At 35.1% G+C, this 25,809-nt stretch overlaps 2 protein-coding genes and 1 long non-coding RNA gene across 6 annotated transcripts; 1 reads left to right on the forward strand and 2 right to left on the reverse strand.

Annotated features, from left to right (window-relative positions):
• Positions 1–5,352: 5,352 nt before the first annotated feature.
• On the forward strand, positions 5,353–7,795 carry LOC114516990. The gene is made up of 3 exons (XR_003686343.1): positions 5,353–5,437; positions 7,197–7,370; positions 7,593–7,795. It is a non-coding gene; the product is annotated as an uncharacterized LOC114516990 (long non-coding RNA).
• A 3,570-nt stretch (positions 7,796–11,365) lies between these two features.
• LOC114517980 (galaxin-like) lies at positions 11,366–13,086 on the reverse strand. The gene is made up of 2 exons (XM_028537841.1): positions 13,004–13,086; positions 11,366–12,412 (listed from the first exon to the last, which is right to left on the reverse strand). The coding sequence occupies exons 1-2, from the start codon at positions 13,047–13,049 to the stop codon at positions 11,433–11,435; spliced, it is 1,026 nt and encodes a 341-aa protein (XP_028393642.1). The 5' UTR covers positions 13,050–13,086; the 3' UTR covers positions 11,366–11,432.
• On the reverse strand, positions 13,021–25,494 carry LOC114517951 (semaphorin-5A-like). Of its 4 annotated transcripts, none has more exons than XM_028537822.1 (26): positions 25,204–25,494; positions 24,023–24,183; positions 22,175–22,262; positions 22,005–22,056; positions 21,757–21,822; positions 21,581–21,679; positions 21,286–21,382; positions 21,019–21,153; positions 20,756–20,877; positions 20,505–20,616; positions 20,193–20,253; positions 19,852–19,981; positions 19,609–19,778; positions 19,348–19,436; positions 18,969–19,048; positions 18,778–18,834; positions 18,569–18,645; positions 18,360–18,434; positions 18,206–18,264; positions 17,965–18,105; positions 17,074–17,283; positions 16,754–16,918; positions 15,851–16,372; positions 15,225–15,389; positions 14,145–14,201; positions 13,021–13,129 (listed from the first exon to the last, which is right to left on the reverse strand). In XM_028537822.1, exons 2-26 carry the CDS (start codon positions 24,153–24,155, stop codon positions 13,110–13,112), a joined length of 2,982 nt encoding a protein of 993 aa, XP_028393623.1. In that variant the 5' UTR covers positions 24,156–24,183; positions 25,204–25,494; the 3' UTR covers positions 13,021–13,109. The 4 variants fall into 4 exon arrangements, with proteins under 4 accessions (XP_028393623.1, XP_028393615.1, XP_028393608.1 ...); XM_028537814.1 differs by lacking the exon at positions 13,021–13,129 and adding an exon at positions 24,789–24,840 and having other exon boundaries at positions 13,500–14,201; XM_028537830.1 differs by lacking the exon at positions 13,021–13,129 and adding an exon at positions 14,857–14,889 and having other exon boundaries at positions 14,126–14,201.
• Positions 25,495–25,809: the final 315 nt, after the last annotated feature.

The raw sequence follows: 25,809 nt of genomic DNA on the forward strand, positions 1-25,809 counted from the left end.
TCCGGATCCTATAATGAACCGTTATGAAACTTATTTACTCGCATGCAAGTTTATTTGAACATGCAACATGCAACATGCATTAATTATGTTCCTGGTGGCCACAACTAAAGTAACTGAATAGCGTTAAGGTTGAAAAACATCGCGAGCGTTACTGCGGCGCCTCAATATGTAAATTGACTAATCAGTCCCGTTACATATAGAGCTCGAATTTCTATCCCCTACACGTACCATCACATTCAACACCTGCATGCACATTTTTTGACCACCAGGCTACTCTAACCTGTAACCTTGTCCGGCGTTGTGGTCGTTATTCGCTGCCGTCGACTGTCGTATATTTTAACCCCGCGATGGTTTGGCTTCGTTCTGCATCGCTTTGCTTTGTCGGAACTTTGATTTTATAATATTTCATCAACCTAAAGAAAGATTTAGGATAAAAATAAGCAATCTAGATTTTTATATCGCATTTCTTAATATGGGGTATGATTTTAAGCAAACTATTTTTATTATAACGTACGTGGGATAAAATTGACTGAGTATATTTATGCAACAAAACGAACCTCAATAAAGTTTGCAGACAATCTTCTATATACTATAGTTGCGTTGTTATAGTCGTACTAATACAGTTCGGTTCAGGGAAATCGAGAACTACACTGGTTAAGGAGAGTTTCATGCTTTGGAGTATTGTTACGTACGTTACATATCATGCACTTTCTCACTCTCAGAGTATCAGGCTTGGCAAATAAAATGTGCGATTATTTATGCATTCTTTGTTGTTGTTGAGTATATGCAGACCATAAATGATGCGTCTATAAAATGCCTCAGGGATTTTATTTATTTTTATGCCTATTATATATGAATTGTGAGCTATTGAAATACCAGCAGTTGTCGTTTCCGGCCTAGTATTAGAGACCTTTAGCTTAACCAATATGACAAACCGCGAACAGCAAACCGCTAATTTTAAATAACATCTAAAATTAGATTTTTGGCACTTTTTCGGCCACAATTTGTTTTAGTAGTTCAACTATGTTTGAAAATAATGCACCAATTTTCTCAGCCTCAGAAAGCTAGCATTTGTTTTGAAAATTCGAAATGAATTTTTCTGTTTGCCGTTAGAGGGTTGTCGTAAACGTCAAGCTAAGGTCTCTATTATTAAGGAATACGCTCCCCATTAAAAGTTTGTTCTATATTTAAAATGTTCAATTGGTTTAATACTTACATTTTATTCTGAACAGGTTTATCGTCGTTTCAAATGACTTTGACTCGCTAGTCGCTACATCTCTACATGAAATAAAATAAAGGTAATGATTGTTAGACGACAGTGATTTTAAAACGGTCCCTAAGAGAACAAGCTTAGTTCAGCCCGATCAAACTTTTCCATCCCTTTGTGAGTCAAATAAACACAATTTACCTGTTCGTCTCAGGATCAAGTGTCGAAGAGCAGCTTTGGACTTGCTGTCTCCTCAAATGCGAGTCAATTATCTCGGGCAATTTCAGCCTTAATTTTCGCTGGCGAATTTCTTGCCCACTAGATTTCCACTCCCTTAAACTCCACCTGAAAAGAACAAAAGGCGTCGTTATATATAGTATTTTGATAAGTTAACGTTAGAAATTTACTCAAAGTTTTAATTTGCTTGAAATTTACATGCCAGAATGCCGGGCTGGATTACGCGACATTCAAACTCCTGTAGCTAAATTCACATATGTTTTAGCCTATATTACCTTCTTCATCTCGCCAATAAATTTCGAGAAAAAGCTAGTCGTGCTCTCTCTTCAGGGGAGTTATTTTCAGCCGTTCCAGCCATCATTGATCTCTTATTCACGAAGCTTATCGTCTAGTTTGACCTTCAGTCGTCACAACTCTGCCGGCGTGAAATGAATAAAAAACACTTTAGTGTTAAAAGAATATACTCAAAGCAAACGCAACTCAAGGTGCATTACAACACCAGGTGAAATTAGACACAGCACGTGGCCAACATTCACAAAGACATTCGTGGCCTAAATCTCTCAATAAAGCAAGTAGATAATCCTAAAAAGAAAGGCAAATTACCTGATCTTACAGCAACAACAGAGCGTCAGAGATGTTAAACATCTCTTCTGCAAAGGATAGGAACATTGCTAGCAATTTCAGGTTTAACTCTCAAGTGTAAAAGCTATATGTCTTTACTCTTCTATAACCAGTGCCCAAATGATGCTTCAAATTGAAATTAGAGGTGAATATTTCATTTTACCCGCTCCTCGTGTTGGAAAATAAGCCATGCCTATTGGCTAAACACGCCCGGCCTGACACCTCAACAATGCTTCTGATTGGACAATCTTATAATATGATTAATTCTCCTCCTGAACCGGGATAGATTGAATTAGAAATAAAAGCTTTGAAATTTTGAATACAACTCTGTTGAAATCAAGCCTTTGTTAGAATCTGATTGAGCCCAATTGAGTCTGTTAGAATAATAATCATGATTGAATACAACTCTGTTGAAATCAAGCCTTTGTTAGAATCTGATTGAGCCCAATTGAGCCTGTTAGAATAATAATCATGAAAGCAAGACGCTCTATTTGAATGCCTCAACCTAATAACAATGCTATTTACACACTACTGCGTTGATCATGCATTCAAATTCCAACAAAAGCTTCATTTCAATGGGGGGACTTTTTTTGGTACACTATGCATATGTACAATGGATGATTATTCACGCCACTGAGATAATTCATGAGGTCGACATTAATAAACAAGACATCTTGTTTTTTACTTTACTTTTTTAAATTGTTGGCTGGTAATGGTTACTAAGTTGTATTGTTTTGAATGTTCATTCCACAGAGTAAAATACGGCATATAAAACGAGCCTAGTGCATAATCTCTGATTTCTTTCTCTTACAAATAACCCGAGATTTCTTCGGGGTTTCCACAGTATATACGCAGTGTCTGAAGGAATTAAGTTCCATGAGATTTTAGAGACTTCGAGTCGTAAAATTATTTGTGTTACGGCCTTTCGTCAACCGTGCCATGAAATTACATTTTTACACATTAACTTTTTTATGAAATGATACCACAGCGTATGAATAGGAAGATAATCACAGGCTGCATGTATGTTATACCTGGATATGACCCAGCAGTTCACAAGTTCTTCAAACATATTGAGATAAACACATAGTTGGATGTTTCGGTGCCAGCCGTCGTTGAAACAGTGACGTCTACAATGACGTCTTTTTAGTTTCACATCCCAGCAGGGAGCGCGCGTGTCGGAAATTGCCGGGAAAGAGGATTTAAATGAAATGACTGAGAAATTATGTTTTCTGAAAAAACTTTCGTACAGTTTTGTTGAATGTTGAAGTCTCGTTAATTTTTCTTCATTTTGTTCAACGAAAGAAGCCAGTAAATTCACATGCATGTTATAAATTTTAGTGGGCGAACAGGTACTATGGATTCTGGTCATATATTTTATGTATGAAACACGCCTCATGTATGAAAGCTACGTCGATACTATCCTGCTGAGTTATAAAACAGGTGAAAACATGTCTTTCTCTCCCGTGGGTTCCATCCCGGCTTAGCTGGTTCCTAAACTGACATTGATGCATGGCAAATTTAAAACTAATGAAAACATCTGCAAGTGACAATTGAATTTTGGTTAAATGCACAGACATATAACATCATTCTATCAACGACAAACACAAGCAAAGCGAAACTACTCCCTTTAGCAATAATGCTTTTTACAATCATAAATTCAGTTTACCCAAAGCGCTTCAATGACGAAGCGTTCATTCAACCATCCTGTAAGTGTTTAACCAGTTTTACCCGACTTTATCGAAATGTTTTTTAACATTTTTATTCCTCCAAAATGGACGCGTGCCTGCACTTCTGGGCAGACGGAAAAGGGCCTCCTAGTTCATCCAGAGGAATCGTGTGCAAATAATTTCGCTTTTCATATCGTGCGTAAATCTAATATCGCTTTTCATTTAGGTGATTGCATTTTTAAAAAAAACGTCTTTGGGGACTTCAGTTATACTAAAGTTCCTGGTTGTTTGAATGATAATAAAAAGGTTATATACTAGTGAATGGAACTCCTCTGCCTTAATAGGTGTAAATATTTCATTACATGGCATTTTTGATGAACAAAATACATTCGACAGAAACTAAATATCCAACTCATTCTTATCAATTGTTTCGTTAGGCCTTATAGGATAGTAAAAATCACTTTTATCTTTCATCATATCAAGCGTATATAATAACAAGGCGTAATGAGCGGTCATTATGCTTTTATCGGACAGATAGGGCGTGCAATAAACCATGTTATAAATCATAATACATCATAATAATAATATCTAATCAATATACATGTTATTCATTTTGCAATTATCAGTCCAGAAAATCTAGAATATATCAATTCGGTAAAGTGCATGGATTGAGCAAAGCCCTTTCCGTCAAAACATCCTAAAATTACGCTCGACAAACGCACTTTCGAATATTCCATTTATACTTGTTGTTTTAACTTTATTGGACAAATATAGCGCTAACATCTGTCTCCTGCATGGTTGTATATTATATTATTACATTGTTTTATGAACTGTGTATTCTAGAATTTATTCGAGTACAACTTATATAAAAAGGTAACTGCTCTGAAGCTATAGGTACTTACTTATAGTTATATAGGAATGAATTTTACTTCGTTACTGAGGAGAATTATTGTCCTGAACTAAAAAACATGATATTTGCCTTCACTATAAATACGTATATTTAATGATACGTCAGCTTCAAATTAAATTGATTTAATAAAATAATATTCGCCTTTCTCTGTTCGCTTTTCAGTGATGGGCAAATGCAAGAATAGAGCTGTTTGAAGTATAACGTCATAGTATACTTCCTAAATTTGCTTGGAACCCATTGGCTCCAAATCACACAATGTCAATCTAATCCATTGTTAAAAAGTCAGATTTTATCGAAAGAACTAGGGTGGCTGTATAACATAACATAAAGGTGATAAGTAAAAAAAACTGCTATCGTAGCAGGCAGCATACAACCCTGATCGCGATTCATTGCCAATGTCACTTTTAGCCTTTATTAAATATGACGTTTTTCGTATAATCATCATAGGTGTAATAACGAAAACATTTACTGACTTAATGGATTAGCGTCGCAAATATATCACTTATAATATCGTGTCATATTATCATGTCATATTATCTGCTATATTTAATATTTTAATACTGCATGCATGCATGCATGAACTGAAATATTGTATTGCGAATGTCGCGCAATATAATTAACGTTAATAGATCAAATTTGACATGTAAGTTGAAATGAACTCAGAAACATTAACTCATGCACATATTGTAATTTAGTATGGGAAGGGTTATTTAAGGTGGGCAGGAAGACACGATTTTTTTCATTCAGAACCAACCGTTGATGCTCTTCTTAGACTTCGGCAACGCCGGTTTTAAGGTAAGTTGCGTTAATATTATTTCATGATGATAAAAAAATTCACATTTACGGTCAACATACTTTTTAGACGAGGCATTTTAGAAAAATAATATGCCGAGAAATATTATACAATAATGAAATAAGTTGTCGATTGTCTCTGTTTAGCCTCCAGTCTTTTTAAAAGCAAATGATTTAATCTAGTCTTAACCATTCCTAATTGTTGCGCTAGCTTTATTGTATTTCATTAAAGTTTAAAAAAGTTCTGCAGGATCTCTTGATTCGACAGTTTCGACTTAAACTATAAAACACAATAATATCTAGCATTTCGAGTGCCTCGGATAATATTGTCTTCCCTTCAAGGAAGGAAATGAAATTTCTGCCAAACATTATATCGTTGGTCAGACCCAAATTAAGGATCGAATATCTGATTCTTCATGAAATGTTTCATATACCCATTCCCTCCCAAATTCAACTATTTTGCTTGGAAAAAAGTATATATATATATATACTTCGGTCATTAAATTCGCCGGTATAGTCCGTGTTTTAGTTCAAAAATAGCCATTAACTTGTCAGTGATATTATTAATGATGCGTCATTCTGTATCGTCAGGTACGTCGTACTGACGGTACTGAGCTAAAAAATAGGTACGTAAATGCCTGGTTTTGCTGTGTGATACTGGGAACAGGCTGAAGAAGTTGCAAAAATATATTTTTGTTTATAAAAATGCAAATAATAACATAACTCTTTAAGATTAAGAGGAACTGTGGCTTCAAAAACAATTTGAAAATTAATTTTGAAAATTTACCCATTCAGACATGGATTTTCATTATAGAAAAGTACTTCTTAGATATTCTTATTTATATGAAATTTAATTATGAGATATTTTGGCTGCCAAAAGATTTAATTGCATGCCAAACTGCAAACAAATCCTCTTGAATGCACTAGAAAACAGAAAATTTCAGTACGGCTAATTCAAAATGACACAAAGAATTTGACTGGCATTCCTGTTTTCCATTGGCAGCTAGACTCTGCCCACATTCTAACAGTGAAACTATAGAGCCCACTCGCAACGGCTGCAAACCACAGGGCCGTAACAGGAATGAGGGAACTACAAATAAATTTGTGATTTAAAAGCAAAAACGATTCTTACAAAAGAACACTGATTCTGGTAATGGTGTTATCTAGTTTGTTGTGTTGTCCTGCATGTGGAATTTAGTGGCATGGATACGTCATATATAAGTCATATATATAGTTATAACTTATAACATTTCTTATCAGTTGTTGGCAGTTGACGTACAGATGCAAACAAAAGCGTGGTTAATTAAAAACGCAATCAGAATTAAGCAATAAACGCCCAGTATTTAATAAACAAAGCCCCTTAAAAAAATAAGCGCACAGCGGGCTTACAGTTCCTTGAGCTAATAAAATTTGCCGTTTACTCGGAATTCTAAATTGCATGCTCTTTACTGAGTAGGATCTTTTAGAACAAAACTGGCAAAGCGTTAACTTTTCTACCCTCTGCGCCGGATAATGTCCGTCATCCTTTTTACACTGAAATTTCATTCAAAGTTATGTTGTCTAACTCTACTAACACATGGACTATAAAATGGTTTACTGAATGTATCTTGTACCATATAAAAGATAGAATTCCATGCAATGAAATAAGTTTTAATAAAAAAGTTTGCAATGAAATTAGCCTTATAAATGTTTTGTAAAAGCGGCCATGCACACATATCCTATATGCATTCATGTGAGTTTAACCAGTTACCTTTCATTTTAGATTTCAAAACTTGAAAGACGAGATGCCAAAGTTAATAAATACTTTGCATATATTTCTTATCGTTTTGATTGTTATTCAAGTTGAGTCAATCAGTTCTTGGGAGAAATGGGGGAATGGCAAGGATTGGGGAAAACGAAGAAATATTCCTTCAAAATTGAACATCAAGTCAAAAGGGTGCGCGTTGAATTTTTTTTACTCTATCTGAAATATTATTGACTCTAAATATTTCTCGTGACTGATATCCCTACCTACGTAAGACAAGATTCCTAAATTTTCTCATTCAAAATGACGGAAGCACCAAGTATACTTCTACAGAACTGCTATAGAAATACTATTGCTCTTTTTCATAGATGCATTATTATATAATAATTATATACCAGTCTTCTCAATTTTTAGTGTTGCATCATTCTTACAAAAAAGTCGAAAAATGGGCACTAGGACAGCAAAGGAATTTGAACCATATGAAATGGAAGATGAAAAATGGCATGCAAATGCAGAATAAAAACTATTTTATGACCGAATATGGAAAATGATAAACGTTCAAAGAAAATATATGTACAGACATAGAGAATATAATATTAATTAAACTTAACTCAAAACTTAAATGAAATTTTATTTAGTTGATCCTATGAGTTGATCCCAGTGAGTTGTCGGTTATGATGTCACCTGCGTCTTTTCAATGAAAAAAAACAACCTCAACATAATTATTATAGCTTTCGATTACTCCGCTAGAGCCCGTGCGGGGGTTGGAGCGAACTTCTTATTTCATGGTTGACTGTCAGTTGAACAAATTCATTTGAATTGTGATTTGTGAATTAATTATTGCAATGGGCATAATAGTACATCGCAAAGGGAAATGAAATCTGAAGCAAATCTTTTACGTTGTACACGTTTAACATAAGATTAATGAAAAAGTGGCAACCTTACCAACCTATATCCTAATTTTGCCGACCAATAGTGGTATATAGTAAACGTCAACGACAACTCGTTTCAATGAAACATTACGAAACTTTCTGGAATGCACAGGCGTACAGACCTACTGAGGTCTGAACAGTACGTAAATGAAGGTACAATTCTCTTTAAATATACTCATTTTTTTATAATTATAGATTACATTCTATTGCTTTTGTGGTTAACGAGAAGCCATGAGCATAATTGTCTAATGACGCATTCTCTTATCCAATATTTGTTCTGCGCAGCAAGCATGTGTGTGAGGATTGTAATTCTTGTCTTTACAACATTTTGTAAAGCCGCCGTGAGTGCTGAGGGCATTGCCATGGCAACAGATCTGAGCTCCGGGTACGTATGGACTATCTCCGCAACAAGCCTTTGCACCACCATACCCGACGTAGGTGATTTTTCCACCGCAACATACTTCAAAAAAAGGATCATAATTCTTGTTAAGACAGCAAGATCTTCGACTATATTTTGCACCCAAAATTGTGTTGTCACAACAGACATGGGTAGTAGGATTGTAGTTAGTTCCACCACAGCACGCTGTCATTCCTCCGGCAGGACTGAGCATATTATCTTGACAACATATAGTTATGGCAGGATTCACAGGCTTATCATCACAACAGGCTGTACGATTGGCGACTATTAAGTGAATAACACCACCACAGCACACATGGGTCTTTGGGTTGTAATTTTTATCATCACAACAAGCGGTTAAACCATTCCAAATTAGCAGAAGTTTTCTTTCACAACACACATAAAAATAAGGATCGTAGTTCGTTTGTCCACAGCAAGATCTATCGTGCATAAATGGCTCTATGACAGCATTTCACAACAATATGGGTCTTGGGATTGAAGTTCACCCCACCACAACATGAAACTCTGCCAGACATCTGATCTAAAATTTCTCCTCTACAGCAAACCTTTTTCTTTGGATTGATAATTCTGGTTCCACAGCAGCTTGTCTCCTCAAATAGTAACCGTGGTTCGATCTTACCACCGCAACAAATATGAGTCTTTTTATTATAGTTGATTTGCCCACAACAAGAAGTTAGGCCAGTTCCCTTGTACAGTAGTTCTCCTCCACAGCAAACTGTGGTGTGTGGGTCGGGGTTGATCTTTGCACCACAACAAGATGCGTGAACATGGTGGGCATGGAAGAAAGATTCTGAAACTGTGATCGCTAAACGATAGGAAACGAAACCTAGATTTAGATCACCTTAGGCTTAAAAATTCTTTAAAAAATCGCATGAATTTCGAGTGTACAATTTTACTAAGTCTAAGAAAGGGGATTGAACGGCTATGCACGATTGTACGATTGTCAGTTTTGTTTTTCTGTGGCGTTACCGGCTTATTTTTTGTGTGGGCGCCTCGAAAGATGACTATATTGTTGGCAATAAACCAAGATAATTATAAGCAAATATAAACTATGAGTATGAGCACATGCATACCGTAGCTAATTATTTTGGAAAACATAATATTCTTAATGTATGTACTATGAAATTTATTGTCAAAAAGAGTAAAAAAGCCGCAAAACCCAACAGTGCGCAGCTACGATGCCGTGGTTCAAAACTGAGCTCCATGCAGGGTTTGTTATCGCAATTTTTGACAAGTTGTACTGTTGGAGAGTCTGCAGGTTGAGAAAACAACGAACTCTTTACAAATTTGCGTGGTAGCTATCTCACGGAAGTTAATTAATACTTCAATTTATTTAAAGTCGGCTGGTGAAAGCGATACAGCTGCGAGTCCCATATCAACAATAATTTTATACGTTGTTGTTTTCTTTATCGACCGTGAGAAAAATCACAAATAAATGAAATACTCGATGAGTTTACTGGCAAACCATTGCATTTTGCTCAAGTATTATCTATTGCCATCAGTAAAAACATTTGGGCATGTGATTTGGCCACTCGCGGATTTCATTGTATGGAAAACGATCTATTATGGAACAAGTGTACACGATGACCACATTCCATAATGAAAACCTCACCTTTGTACAGGAAAATCAAAATCACGTAGAAACAAGGATTCTTCATTCTCAATCAATTTGTTATTGTATTTGAAAGTGATGGAATATCTCCAGAACCAACTCTTCTTTAAATGACCTTACTAAATGCTGCAACAGAATTTACTTGATCGTTTAATATGGTGCATGCACAAAACACTAGATTCTTATATCGGAATGCAAAGAATGAAATGATGCGATATTATATTGGGCCAGCGTTATTATGAAAAACAGTGATAGGCGATTTTCGTCTATCCAGGGAGTCTGATATAAATTCAAATAAACATCTCCTATCAATTTCATAAAACGAGTACAAACTTGGTTTCTTTTTTGCAAACAATAATACAAGGTTATGCCGTTATGCGATATCCGTGTCGTCACCGTCACCGGTACGCTCAGCCGGTTTGGCAATCGGGTTGACTTTAAGATGCCAACGATTTACTAATGTTTGGAGTTATATCAAAACAAATCTCCACTCTAAATAATGGGGATAATAGCTGGAAGTCATATTGCATGGATGTTTAAGGAAAGACAAATATGGAGAGTTACTTCATAAATGACGAACAAATAGTAATAAATAAGCAATATAAAATATGTAGAATGCAAGAGTGAGTGCAACGGAGAGTGGTGAGTGGGTGACAGTCGTGAAATGCACAGGGTTGGTGAGTGGGAGACGGTTGTGAAATATCCAAAGAGGCTAAGACTGCAACCAGCGTATGGTTTTTATCCCACTATTGTATTTACATCTATTTTCGTTATCATTTGTTTATTTGTCCTTATTCGTTCTCACCTGCGTCTTTTCGATGAGAATAATAACCTCAACATGCATACATTATTGTAGCACTCAATTACTCCGCTAGAGCCCGTGCGGGGGTTGGAGCGAACTTCTTATTTCATGGTTAACTGTTTGAATAAATTCATTTGAATTGTGAATTTATCATTGCAATGGGCATAATAGTGCATCGCAAAGGGAAATGAAATCTGAAGCAAATCTTTTACGTTGTACACGTTTAACATAAGATTAATGAAAAAGTGGCAACCTTACCAACCTATATCCTAATTTGGCCGACCAATAGTGGTATATATAGTAAACGTCAACGACAACTCGTTTCAATGAAACATTACGAAACTTTCTGGAATGCACAGACGTACAGACCTACTGAGCAGTACGTAAATGAAGGTAAAATGAAATTCTCTTTATATATACTCATTTTTTTATAATTATAGATTACATTCTATTGCTTTTGTGGTTAAGGAGAAGCCATGAGCATAAATGTCTAATAACGCATTCTCTTATCCAATATTTGTTCTGCACAGCAAGCATGTGTGTGAGGATTGTAATTTCTGTTATTACAACATTTTGTAAAGCCGCCGTGAGTGCTCAGGAGATTGCCATGGCAACAGATCTGAGCTCTGGGTACGTATGGAATATCTCCGCAACAAGCCTTTGCACCACCATACCCGACGTAGGTGATTTTCCCAGCGCAACATACTTCAGAAAAACGATTATAATTCTTGTTAAGACAGCAAGATCTTCGACCATCTTTTGCATCCAAAATCGTGTTTTCACAGCAGACATGGGTATAAGGATTGTAGTTAGTTCCACCACAGCACGCTGTCATTCCTCCGGCCGGACTAAGAATATTATTTTGACAACATATAGTTATGGCAGGATTCACAGGCTTATTATTACAACAGGCTGTACGATTTGCAATTATTGCGTGAATAACACCACCACAGCACACATGGGTCTTTGGGTTGTAATTTTTATCATCACAACAAGCGGTTAAACCAGTCCAAATTGGCAGAAGTTTTCTTTTACAACACACATAAAAATAAGGATCGTAGTTCGTTTGTCCACAGCAAGATCTATCGTGCATAAATGGCTCTATGACAGCATTTTCACAACAAATATGGGTCTTGGGATTGAAGTTCACCCCACCACAACATGAAACTCTGCCAGAAATCTGATCTAAAATTTCTCCTCCACAGCAAACCTTCTCCCTTGGATTGATAATTCTGGTTCCACAGCAGCTTGTCTCCTCAAATAGTAACCGTGGTTCGATCTTACCACCGCAACAAATGTGAGTCTTTTTATTATAGTTGATTTGCCCACAACAAGAAGTTAGGCCAGTTCCCTTGTACAGTAGTTCTCCTCCACAGCAAACTGCGGCATGTGGGTCGGGGTTGATCTTTGCACCACAACAAGATGCGTGAACATGGTGGGCATGGAAGAAAGATTCTGAAACTGTGATCGCTAAACAATAGGAAACGAAACCTAGATTTAGATGACCTTAGGGTTAAAAATTCTTTAAAAAATCGCATGAATTTCGAGTGTACAATTTTACCAAGTCTAAGAAAGGGGATTGAACGGCTATGCACGATTGTACGATTGTCAGTTTTGTTTTTCTGTGCCTGTGGCGTTACTTTTTCTTTGTGTGGGCGCCTCGAAAGATGACTATATTGTTGGCAATAAACCAAGATAAAAAAATTATAAGCAAATATAAACTATGAGTATGAGCACATGCATACCGTAGCTAATTATTTTGGAAAACATGACAAATAATTCTTTATGTACTATGAAATTTATTGTCAAAAAGAGTGAAAAAGCCGCAGGTCTCATATCAACAATAATTTTATACGTTGTTGTTTTTTTTATCGACGGTGAGAAAAACCACAAATAAATGAAATACTCGATGAGTTTACTGGCAAACCATTGCATTTTGCTCAAGTATTACCTATTGCCATCAGTAAAAACATTTGGGCATGTGATTTGGCCACTCGCGGATTTCATTGTATGGGAAACGATCTATTATAGAACAACCACATTCCATAATGAAAACCTCACCTTTGTACAGGAAAATCAAAATCACGTAGAAACAAGGACTCTTCATTCTCAATCAATTTGTTATTGTATTTGAAAGTGATGGAATATCTCCAGAACCAACTCTTCTTTAAATGACCTTACTAAATGCTGCAACAGATTTACTTGATCGTTTAATATGGTGCATCTACAAAACACTAGATTCTTATATCGGAATGCAAAGAATGAAATAATGCGATATTATATTGTGTATTTTTTGTATAATATTAATGTGAGATGCCGGCTGAAGGGCCAGCGTTACTATGAAAAACAGTGATAGGCGATATTCGTCCATCCAGGGAATCTGATATATAAACTCAAATAAACATCTCCTATCAATTATCTATGTACTGTATACACAGCCCGACAGCCGTGATGAAAAATTGGGTGGTTAGTTGTTCAGGCTGGCGTGTTTTACGACGATGATGATACAGCAACGCTACCTTTATGATAAATATTGAGCTAGGCGCCATAGGGAAACATTATATTCATTTTTATCGTAACTAATATATACATTGTCTTGCGACAAAACTGTTGTATGGAAACTGTTCATAATTTACATTTAAAATATATCATGCATTCTGTACTAAAGTACAATAAAAATTCTTAAAACAGAAAACTGAATTAGCTTAAATTAAATTTAGAAGATTTCACATATTACATACAATATAATACCATCTATAAACCTAAAATATTAGGAGTATATTGTTTTTTTAGGTCTTAAAACATTGTCATTAGGTTTTAAAAAATTGGCATTGTCATTGCTATCTAGCGAATAGTCTGGCCGACAGAAACTCAGTTATTAGTAGTATATAAAAAACCTGCTAATTTATACAAGTGCATTATAGATAAAAGTTTCTACATGATAAAATCTTCTTGGTGTGAACTTGAAGCAACAACAAGTCGTAAATGAGGCTATAGGAATATTTTGGTCACACGCCAGTTGTTGTATAACCATTTACTGGTACATATTTGTCTCTTGTTCTGCCAAATTTGCGATTGTTATTTAGCTTTTTACTTTTAGTTCTTTTATTATGCCAAACAACCGCAAGGACGATAGTGATTATAATGCAGATGACTGAACAAATACTGACAATTATAATTAGCATTGTAAGGGAATATTCACCAGAGTCTTTGTGTCTGACTTTAATATCTGGTTCAATTGTAGTTGTAGCGTGAACAGCTAAAATTAAAAAGAGAAATTTGATGAAAAAACAGAACAAAAATGAAGTAAATTTAGCCCGATGAACCTAAGGCTATAAGCTGATTGATTTAACTCCTTTTAATGCAAAGATGAACAACTCCTTTTAATGCAAGGAGTCTGAAAATGGTTGAATATAGGCGGATTTAATTCATTGTAACGTTTTTACCTATATGTAACATGCACAAAACCAGACGTCAAGGCACCACAACATACTTAGCCTTCGCTATACCTAGTTAAACGTCAATACTGATAGTATTGGCCTAATATAGCTACATTCTAGACATATTTAGACGACCGCAAAAAACTAACTTGGTGATTTATCGCTCGTAGCTACTAATATAAAAAAGCTCCTCAAAAACAAATAACGTCAAACGAAAGCGCTCTTGTGACAGTCAAACGACATGCACTCTCTTTACAAGTCTTTTAGTGTCTTTTAGTCTGACAGCGCATAATTGCTGCATAAGACCTGGGGGTTACAAGATATAATTTTAAAGATATAATTAATTTAAGATTTATCGTTATATTTTAGTTAAAAGGTGTCATTTAATGGCCATAATTTAAAATGGAGACTTAGTTATTTCAAAAATATGGTTAAATTTATATTCTATGAATTATGTGATAGCTTCTTCATTACCTGAATTAGTAGACTGAAGTTAATTTGATTCATCTAAAATACGGATTGTTATTTTTAGGTTAGTTTTGGTTAGTTGTTAATGATTTAATTATTAAATTCGTTAATATAATACTTCGCTCAATCATATGTCGCGAATGTTGTTATCTCAACCCAGGTATACCCTAAAAACCGTGAGAGAACCTTGGTGACACTCCTTTTAAAGCGAGCTTCCAGACAAATCTAATTTCGGTAAGAAAAGCTGAACGCAAGTAACACTTCCATTGTGGTTAAGTTTTAGCAAATTTAAGGAAAAGTTTCCCTACTGGCGGCATTAGTCATGTTCATAATCGTTACATAAATATGCATTTCTTCATGTAGACAAAAATTACCTTCGCATGGGCAACTTCTGTATTGAGCATGAGAATTTTCAGTCTTCTGTCCTAAAGTTCTATGTTGCAAACCACGCGATCTGTTCGATAAAATGACGTCATGACTGCACAAACAAACTGACCAGGGGGACCACTCCTGTGATTTTGTGGAAATATCTGGTTTACCTGTAAAACAATAATATTCTCATTTTATGAATGAGAAGGCTGTTTTTTTAATGAACACAAAATAATTATTCTCCAGTTTGAAAGAAGAGTGGAAGTGTCAAAATGTGTGTGTTACTTAGATTAAGGCCGAAGGTTGATATTTTTTCCAGAACTAAGTGGCGGAGATCTACTTGAACATATTGCGCTTACTTCTTGGCAGAATCATCTTATTTGGCTGTGCAAGATTTGATATTGATTGTTGTTACATTCTGTTAGGGGAGTAAATTGTTTCCACTCTGTTGTTAAGTTACGCCAAATAATAACAGTCAATACCATCCTGTTGCGGGTGCCTCTGTGCCTAGCCATACATACCCATGTAGTCTACTACCGAGGAGAAATATTCCACCATGAGTATTTAGTATACAGTAAGTGACTGACAAGGGCACAGCTTGATGATGTTTAATCCTGAGAAGGTACAATACCTGAAGGAGTTGTTAATTCAGTAGCTAATGTTGATACCAAACCAGTAGTATCTTCAATTGAGCTTGTGGTAGCATTTTCTGTTGTAATTAGCGTAGTTGAGGTCGTACTGGATCCGCCATCTTTAGATGTCTTTGAACCAGTAGGATCTGTCCCAGGCGTAGTTGTCTTGCATTCAATATTTGGTGTATTTGGTAATGTACTTGGTTTTGTTGTAGTTATTGTAGGACTTGTCTGAGATTTTGTCGTTATTTCGACTGTGGTAGATTCGGAACTAACTTGTTTAGTAGTAGTGGTGGAATCAAGTGTTGATGGATCCGTTGTAGGCCTGGAAGTCGATGTTGCTCTAGTTGTAACAGGTCGATCTATGCTTTCCACGCCAAATTCATTGCATGTCCAATAGTGATTTGATATATTTTTAATACAAAGATGACGTGTGCGAAGTCTTTCAGTTGTTGCATTGCAATACAACCATGAACTCCAGTTTGTAAGAACACGAAGTCTCTTTTTCACTTTAGGAGGATCTGTTGTAGAATCAGTATTATAATCATAGTTCACACCAAAGAAATCATGTTTCTGTTGTAAAACTAGTCTAGAACTTCTAAATGTAGTTTCTGGCTCATTTTTAAAAGATAATTCTTCAGAAGTGCCCAACACAATTGTTTGTCCTAAATGTCTACGTATAAATATTATGTCTATATGTCCTCGTTAATTTGTTATGTGTTTATATATAATCCTTACAGACTATTCTTATTATACCGTAATTAAGGCGCAGTATCTTGTAAAGGACTTCGTGTCCTGTTATAGCTACACCTTGCCTTTGGGTGAATTTTTTCAAAATAATAAATAATAAAAGTAACAATAAATTCCAAGTGGTACAGCATGACCAAATTTACTATACTTACCAATACAAAGCTCTTTGGTGCAATTCTTTGTTTCATTACGTAATACATTCAGTTGTAAACTTTTCGTAACAACTGACGTTGAATTACAAGATATTTTAAACCTCGTGATTCTTCTTTCCGGACCTCGAACTCTTGTCCAACTTGTCCAGAGACTCGTTTCAGTTTCTACAGTTGCAAGGTTCATTGTTAATCAAGTTTTAAACTGAATCACAAAACCTCAATTTCTATTTAAAACGCGTGTAAAAAATATAAGAATGCATGTCATACATATCATGATATCCATCACATGTGATATTTCATAATAATCAATTTATACTTACCATCCCATCTGGTAGGCTCACATAATTCATACTCCATGTTAGTTTCAGTACATGGTAAGCCCCCATTGGCCGGCACTGGATTCGAACAAGTTCTTGTTCTATTTTTATACCCACGCAAACATTCAGTCCATTCTGACCAATTTGACCATCCTCCGTGTATAGCACCATATACCCACCATTGATTCTTATTTGTTAGGGTCGATATATCAGCTACGGAATTAATTATTAATCAAAAACATCTAAATGTTTACATAAATTATCTGGTTTACATTGATTAATATTGGTATATTGGAATAATTTATCATACTTGAATGTATGTGTGTTAGTTTTACAGTTTTACTGCAATTACCTAATTACGAACCATGCGAAAGCTGCGGTGGTTGCCTCCCCCCCCCCCTGCACTGCACAGCAAAAAATGAATTTCTTAAGAAATTGAATTTTCTTGTTTTAAGAAAATATTTACTTGTTTCAAGAAATAATTTTCTTATTTTGAGAAAATATTTTCTTAAGATTTTTTTCTTCTTAATTTGAGAAAACATTTTCTTGAAATAAGAAAATTATTTCTCAAGAAAATATCAGAGATATCACTTTCTTATCATAAGAAAAAGTTTTTCTTAAAATGAGAAATTATTTGTGTGCAACTTTTCTTATTTTGAGAAAATTTTCTTAAGAAAAAAATTCTTAAGAAAAAAAGTAAGAAAATTTTCTTATTATTCTCCCAAGAAAATTTGAACTTATTTTAAGAAAATTTTCTTGAAATGAGTTTTTTTTTTCTTGAAATAAGAAAATGATTTTTTGCTGTGTGTCAAGCGTTTCTTCTCGCGCGGATGGTAGCGGTGAAGCGACTCAGAAAGAAATAACAAACGAATCAATAAAGATAATAAAACAAACCTGTGCAGTTTGTTAGTTCATTATCCTCTCCTTGGCATTGATAAGATAATCGAGCAAATAAACAAGTTCTTCTGCGACATTTACATAAATTACCATCAGAATTTTCACATTCAGACCATTCAGACCATGCTGACCATTCAGCTAAAATAACAGGAATATAGTTAGTACCGTAAATGATACAAATGACTGTGCCTGATAAATCACAATTTTATTTTTACTATAAAATTGACAAAATTGTTACCTTCCCGTTGCATCCGTTCTTTGCAAGACGTAAAATTTTGTTCCCAGTCACCTGCTTTCCTAATAAGAAAAAATAACGCACATTCAGAGTCACACTCAATTAAAAAAACACGTCCGTAAACAGTCCATAAAGTTAAAAGAGAATAATATATAACCCCTTATCCCAGCTGAGGCATTTGTTGTCGATCGCACTCCAGCCACAAATAGGATCTTGCGCACTTAGACACGATCTAAAATTTCAGACAATTTAAAAGTTTACAACCATAGAACAACACTCTCTGCATGAGTCATCAATTTATTTGGGAACTTATTTAGGACCCGGAACGTTATTTCGTATTATTCCCTAGAATTAGAGGAAACAAACCTTTTGCTTGAATATCTGTCGCAGTTTGCTAATGATAAACGAATTAACTTGTTGTTTGATCCAATGACAAGATAATTCTAAAAATATAGATATTACATGAAACAGGAGTGAATAACTACACCACGGCAGTGCGCCGCGGTTGTAAACCAGAAAAATCCAAATGTGGTGAACGGCATGCAGGTGAATCTTTACACTAAATATCCTTTTACCTTTTCAGGAGAGAGGATCATTTCCTTTATTTGCTCTGTCTTATTCATTCCATTATCCTGCAATGGGAAAGTATTAGACAATGGCGTAGTACATGACCGAAACTGGATGCCATAATTGGGGGGCAAATCCGTCGGGCAGAACAGAATATTTAAACTTTACTGTCCATTAATTCTCTTACGCAGACACGTACCGAATATGGTTTGTACTCTTCAAAAATACAAAATTCACCAACAGAAGGAATTTTTCCAAGTTTTAAAATAGTCCCTCGATCTAGAAAAATGAAATTATTTGTTAATTATAATATTCAATATTCTAAACTAATTATGTGACATATAACGTAAACTAAACATGTCACATTATCGCTACGTTTACACCATGTACCGGACGATTTCGGAACCTGTTTAGAACTTTTCAGTTTCGGCTATTCGTAATTCACACGAAAACCACGAAACCGAATAAATTTGACTCTTGGTCATGTTTTCGGTTCATCTCGTGTGTTGGGGACTGGACCTGTAACTCGCACACAACGGGTGAGACTGATACGACGCTACCATGCAAAGAATAACTACCTGTTGTTATATACCAGATATCTGTCTTATTTGACCTGCTGGAGTTAGGACTCGGTGGATAAATCGTTATAACAACAACTTTTTCAAAACTATAGAAAAAACAAGCAATACATTGCATAGCGTAAAGTGAAAAGAATATATAGTAACCGTTTCCTGCGATAGTAATTTAATAGTTATTATAATAGCTAATAGAGCAACATTTAATCAATTAGAAACTAAATTAGTAGAAATTTAGTAGGTATAGAGAAGAGAATCATTCACCTGATATTGTCCAAATAAAATGGCGTTGTTTTTGTTCGTGTTTGAACGACATCCGAGGCCAAGATACATTTGTTTTGGTCCTTTAGGGCTTTCATAGTCATCGACCGTGTCTTCATTCTATCTTTACTGGACGAAAACGACGATCTAAGGGCACTTTGATCTACAGTACACTAGAGAAAAAATTCCTTTTTAATGTTAGTAAAGATTATAGTTTAACAGGCCTGGCTTTAAAACATTACAAACCTCCTTTATGTGGCTCGGATTCTTTATCTTTTTCCAAACCTTCCCATCTTTGTACTTGACTTCTCCAGAGAAAACTTTTTCAACATCGCTCAATGAATACGAGCAAACCGCTGACATCGTTTGTTCAGGACTGAAGGTAATATGAAATATGCATGGTGGTTATAATGGTAATATGGTTCTAAGGACTTTAAATTTCTATTCTTCTAGATATGCAAAGATTTGCTTCTATGATTCAAGTTCGTAATAATCATCCCATTTCTAATTAGGTCACACGTCTACATTTTGAAGCGTAAAAAATGGGATTGCCTTAACACGTACTGATGATATTATAGACAAGTTACCTATTTTCCATTGAAAATATCCCATAAAATGTTTCTTTTTGCGCATCCCAGTATATATCTCCTAAAATGCAAGAAATTATTAAGAGATTTTGCTGAACAAGCAAGTAAAGAGCTGGTAAGGCCTATTTTTAATTGCATTCTTAAATCAGATCGTAGGTGCGATTGTTCTTTTTTGATGGGCGTGAATCCATGGGTGGGTTTGGATGTTTAGATTCTGAGAAGGTAAATTTAAAATTTTGTCTTGAATCATCGTCTCTCCAACAGGCAATAATGATACTGAGTATAATTTTAAAAATCAACTGGACAACTTACTCATAGAATTAAACTGATATCGATATTTTCCTATTGATGAACAGTTTAATCTTGCTTTTTGAAAAGTGACAAAATTCACCCAGTTCAATACAGTATTTCCACCATCATCACCCTGAAAATATATTTAAACAAAAATGATCACAATTTTTTTTAATGCAAACTATTAAGATTGCAGTTTTCTAGTTACTGTTAGAGGATCAGACGATCAGAGAGTTGACAATATCAGGAGGTGACGGAAGTCTCAGTATTACCTGGCAAATCCTTGCAACTCTCGAGAACCGCAGAGGATCACAGTCAGCACATTCCAAGCCAAATTCATCAAAGAAAAAGTAAACGTATTTCCCAATTGAAAAACTTTGATGGAAGACAACATCTAGAACACGGTTATTGTATTTACTCACTACTGATCTATATAAACACTTGGCATTCGTTTCCGCGGGAGTGCAGTACGAAGAAAGGCCCTATCGGAGGAAATCGCCCAAATCGGCAGATTTTTAATCGTTAATTCTCTTACCATCCAGCCAGTATGGATTATTTTGTTTAGTATGGAGCACTCGGAAACTCTGAAAGCTGTCAAATTCTGTATTCAAAATTCGTTTGTCATTTCCTCCAAACCCCATTGGGACAGCAGAGAACAATCTTCCATCGTCTGAAAAGAAATTGATGGACATAAAAGACCGATTCAGAACGGCATCTAAAACTTTTCAACAAAAAACTTTTCAGTGGAAAGTAACTTCTACGTTTAATATTTCTAACAAAAACTGTATGATATTTATTAAACCTGAAAATGTGGATATTGATTTCGCATGGGGATTGGCGTCGATAAGTCCTTGGCCAGAAAAAGGTATCGTCCCACTGACCTTTTGAAGAGTGTCGATCTAAAATATTAGACCAGTCATAAATGAGTACAGTACGAGGCAAGCAGTCGTGGGATCTTGTCACTAAACGCTAGTTTTCAACTGTCGAAGTTAGGTAACCCAGTTTTTGAAAAGGATCATGCAAAGAACTCTTCTATTAAGTTTAAATGCACAATGACCTTCCCGTAGTTTGAAAGAAAACGTTACTTTATTGCTTACCTCTCTCCACATGCATGTTGGATAATGTGAATTTGTACCACAAGTGAGTAGCTTATTTTTAGAGAAAGCTAAAACCTTGACAAAATTGTGGCATTCATCCTAAACATTGAATTAAATGTGAATTTTACATAGTCTGATCAATTTTTAAAATTTCTAGTAACAATTAAGACGTGTACCTCCGGAGTACCAGAAAGGATACAAGAATCTCTCTGTTGAGATTGGGCTGGCGTCCAATTTATTTCCTAAGTTGACATAAAATAAGTTAGAAATATTCTATTTGATCGCGTCCGGTGTATCGACCTTTACAACTATATATATATATAGTTATGGTAACATAAAGACCAAAAGGTGTAAGGTTGGTTATAGTTTACAAATGTACTGATGTGGCTATGCGTAAATATTTTGGAATGGAAAAAATATATACCGTAACATTCTGAATACTTGCTGCCGTGATGTTCATGGTTAATATTGAATTTCTGAAATAAATTACATGTTGATAAGCTTGAATTTCATTTTTTAATTGAATCTTCATCTTCAATCTTCATTACATTTGGTTTGGTTTAAGACAAAACTTGGGTTTAGGAATTAACTTACCGCGCACCAACAATAAGAGAACCATTGTAAAATTTGAAAGTTGTGAAATTTCTGATTGAAGCTGAATTGAATTCATACATTTTCAAATCTTAAAACGAAAAAAATATATAAATGATTATTATGAGTATTTTCCCCGATCATTTGTAGGTCTTGAAATCATATTGTTCATTTAAGTGGCTGTACCATGCATGCACGGATAGGCGTTGTTTTGATGTTTAAAGATCTTTTCTTATAAAATATACCTGAAGGCATAATTTTTTCACTCAATTATATACCCACTTATATAATTCACCCTTAGAAGAACTTTTGTTATCCAGGAAATAATAAAACTAAATAACTAAACACCCAGACAGAAATATTCCTTTCATCAACTAACAATATAACTTAATCCCACGCACATGAATGCATGTGTGGTGTAGTGTTGTAGACACGCCTCCTGATTGACAGTCAGGCGAGGGGGCTAAATATAGAAAGAAGGAAATAAGTATTGTGTTAGGGGGAGCGTTAGAGCAACATCGCGTTAGAGGCGGAGAATATATGTATTTCAAAATTTAACAATGGCGACTAGGACAGAAATTTAAAATAAACGACAATGGCTTCGGTGACTCCAATGCCACCATTCAATCCTGACGAAGGAAATTTAGATGATCAAACGTTAAATGCGTCTAACACCAGGACACCGCCAAGGAAGAACAACAAGAACTCTCCAGGTTTTTTCTGAGTTATTGGACCACACCTCATTGCCCAACGAACATTCCAACAGCTTAACTCCTTTTCAACCGACTTGTGCGAGGAACGTTGCTGATGTTAAACCCGAAAGATACCGACACAAGGAACTAAGGCGAACGATGCAAAAGCAAAAACAAAAGAAAGAAAAAACGCAAATGAAAAGAGCCATGCAAAACCATCGGCACTAAAAGTGGGGGACAAAGTCATACTTAGACAAAGAAAGAGAAACAAGTATTTCGAACTGGAACCATAAATAATAATCGAACGGAAAGGAATTCAGATAACAGCTGAAAGTCGAAGACACGTAGTCACAAGGAATGCATCCTTTTTTAAACAGATGAATGGTGATGCGAGAGAATCAGATGAGAGTGAGGACCTCGTCGAACGAGAAGCAACAACAACAGAATTGAACAACGGAGAGCAACAACACCAACACTGTGAAGGTCAACCAGAAACCGCATTCAAACCGAACAGTATGGAAATCCTATAAATCTGAACTTGATAGACCTTTAGATTATCGAACATACATTAGGATTATATATGAGCAGTGGAAGTAATTAATGTATTTCAAAATTTAACATGTGGTAGCTCAGCAAAATAAGAGAATATATATTCTGGATCACTATAATTAAAATGACCTTTTGGAATATATATTATATAATATATATTATATAATATATATTATACTATATATAATATATATTATATAAAGAAATAACCGCTGTATTAATTTTCAAGTCTTCATGAAATTTAGATTGGTCGTCGGGATAATCAGCAGGACATATATATAATTCATTCAGAAACTTTGTGAACTGTGTCCAATATTGAAGAGACGGGGAAATGCACAACCACAAAATTAAAACGTTATCCAGAAATGTCGTTCAGTATTTTACTGACTTGAAGCTAAAATTTCTTTTGACTAATCTTAGAACGGAAAAACATACTATTGAAGTTATGTCAGCTGTTTTATATGTTGGCGTCAGTTATACTAATTTAATCGAGGCACTAAGTTCACACGAATACCACATACTGTGTATTTTTGTTACCAACCTCGATTAAACCTTTTCAAGTAAACTTTCTTTGTTCAGTTAAATATTTATGACTAAATTTAACACTTGCCTTCAGCTTCAAGGAGAACATGAAACTCCTTGTTATAATTCTTGTACTGTGTTGACCAATCTTTCTCAGGTAAAGCGATAACCAGACAATAATTTATGAAGAGAGACACACAGCACAGCGCTGGATAACGCATGGTATTTGGCTTATGGCTGAGTAGCTACCTATGGTGACAAAAGAGTAACAAATTATTTCTTCTCTTCACATGTTGTTTTACGAACATACGCGTATAGACAATAACATAACAAATGCCGGAAAGTTGTGGACTACTTCTCGACACGTATTTCTCTAACGAGATATCCGCATCCGAAACAACTTATACAAGCACTTATTGATTAGCATAAGCCATAACCTCGCTTGTAAAATAGTCACCTTCGAGAAGATAAGCTGGCGATGCAACAAACAATTATAACTGAATAGGATTGCCCATTCAAACAACGCATACTAGACGCTTATAAATGTTAGTGAATACGTGCATTGTGCAGCGAAATTATAGCGATCATTATTTAATTTATTTTGTTAAACAAATAATAAACTTCACTCATGCAGTATCTTGTTTTCCGTCAGTCTTCGATATTATGATATTATGAAAAGCACTTAAAACTTTAGCTGTGAAAAAAATTGCAAATTACTTCAATGCATGCAAAAACCGGCATGGCTTATACTTCGAATTCCCCTGAATTTCAACTGTACCAAATGTAGACTCATGCAGTATAATGCACTGACGATATAACAACCAGTAGGGGACCCAGAATAGATCGATACTTACTTAATATATGACTTTATATTTGTCCTTGATTGCATATTGGCAGCTATCATTGCTAAACACAGAGCTGGTTTAATTTCTCATACTGCTTTTTGATGAGGCATTTAACACTTCAGCAAGCCAGCTGACTAATCTAACATGAATGCATCTTCTAACGAACGGTATCAAATCTGTACATAAAGTACAATAAAAGCTACTCTGTTTTTAACGATTTGTCAGATAAAGCATTATCCTATGACAAATATCATACATAAACAAATTAAATGTAGATGGCAGGTTGGATAATCCATAAGTGATATGCTTCAAATTAACAATTCAACTATAAATTGTTCTGAAACTGGCATTGCAACGATAACATTCAGCAGGCCTAGTAATAAGGTTTAAATTAAATTAATACAACGTTATATAGCACAATTACCTTGTGTATTATAATTATATCAGCTGGAAGGGGCACCAAGAATGATTTAACTTTCATACAAGCACAAAGCCACGGTAGCTACCGACGCCACTGGATTTTGATTAGGTTCAAAATATCCATAATTTGGGATATATCTGTTGCTTTCTTTTCGTCAAATATACGGAAAATGCATGATTAGTGAAGTTTTTGTTGTGCTTGTAGAGAGCGGTAAGCCAATACTGCTATCCATATGCTATAAATCGTTATCATGACAAGATATCATTTTACGCCGTAAGATGTCGTGTATGACAATACGTGCCTAAATGACAAACATTGAAATGTGCGGCTAAGAAATGCAAATGAGATTTTTTTTTTAAATTTTAATAACCTCACAGTTCAGTTTCCGCAAAGGGCTCAGGGTGGATAAAGAAAAAAATCAAAATCGGTTTGCCTGCTCCACGGGATAACTTCCTCGCGCATTGCATGCATTGACTTCTGATTTGAATATTTTCTGTCTTTGTTTCTAAGACAACGCCGTTTTCAAAGGCCTTCAAAGATGGTTAAACAAAGTCATGAAATATTTCGTATAATTAAACAATAGGACTGCATAGGAGAGACTGTTATCAC

This window comes from Dendronephthya gigantea, unplaced genomic scaffold (genome assembly GCF_004324835.1).
Source record: "Dendronephthya gigantea isolate DGI-Jeju-01 unplaced genomic scaffold, DenGig_1.0 000000F, whole genome shotgun sequence".
Lineage (NCBI taxonomy): Eukaryota > Metazoa > Cnidaria > Anthozoa > Malacalcyonacea > Nephtheidae > Dendronephthya > Dendronephthya gigantea.

Bases quoted from the DNA above. Each gene is read 5' to 3' on its own strand.
- LOC114517980 (XM_028537841.1), bottom strand. From the start codon at position 13,049: ATGAAGAGTCCTTGTTTCTACGTGATTTTGATTTTCCTGTACAAAG. The intron at 12,413-13,003 runs GTGAGGTTTTCA...CCTATTGTTTAG, and splicing joins TTTGATTTTCCTGTACAAAG to CGATCACAGTTTCAGAATCT.
- LOC114517951 (XM_028537807.1), bottom strand. From the start codon at position 24,155: ATGCGTTATCCAGCGCTGTGCTGTGTGTCTCTCTTCATAAATTATTGT. The intron at 19,049-19,347 runs GTAGTTATTCTT...TCATTTTTCTAG, and splicing joins TATCTGGTATATAACAACAG to ATCGAGGGACTATTTTAAAA. The intron at 18,835-18,968 runs GTACGTGTCTGC...TTCCCATTGCAG, and splicing joins AAGAGTACAAACCATATTCG to GATAATGGAATGAATAAGAC.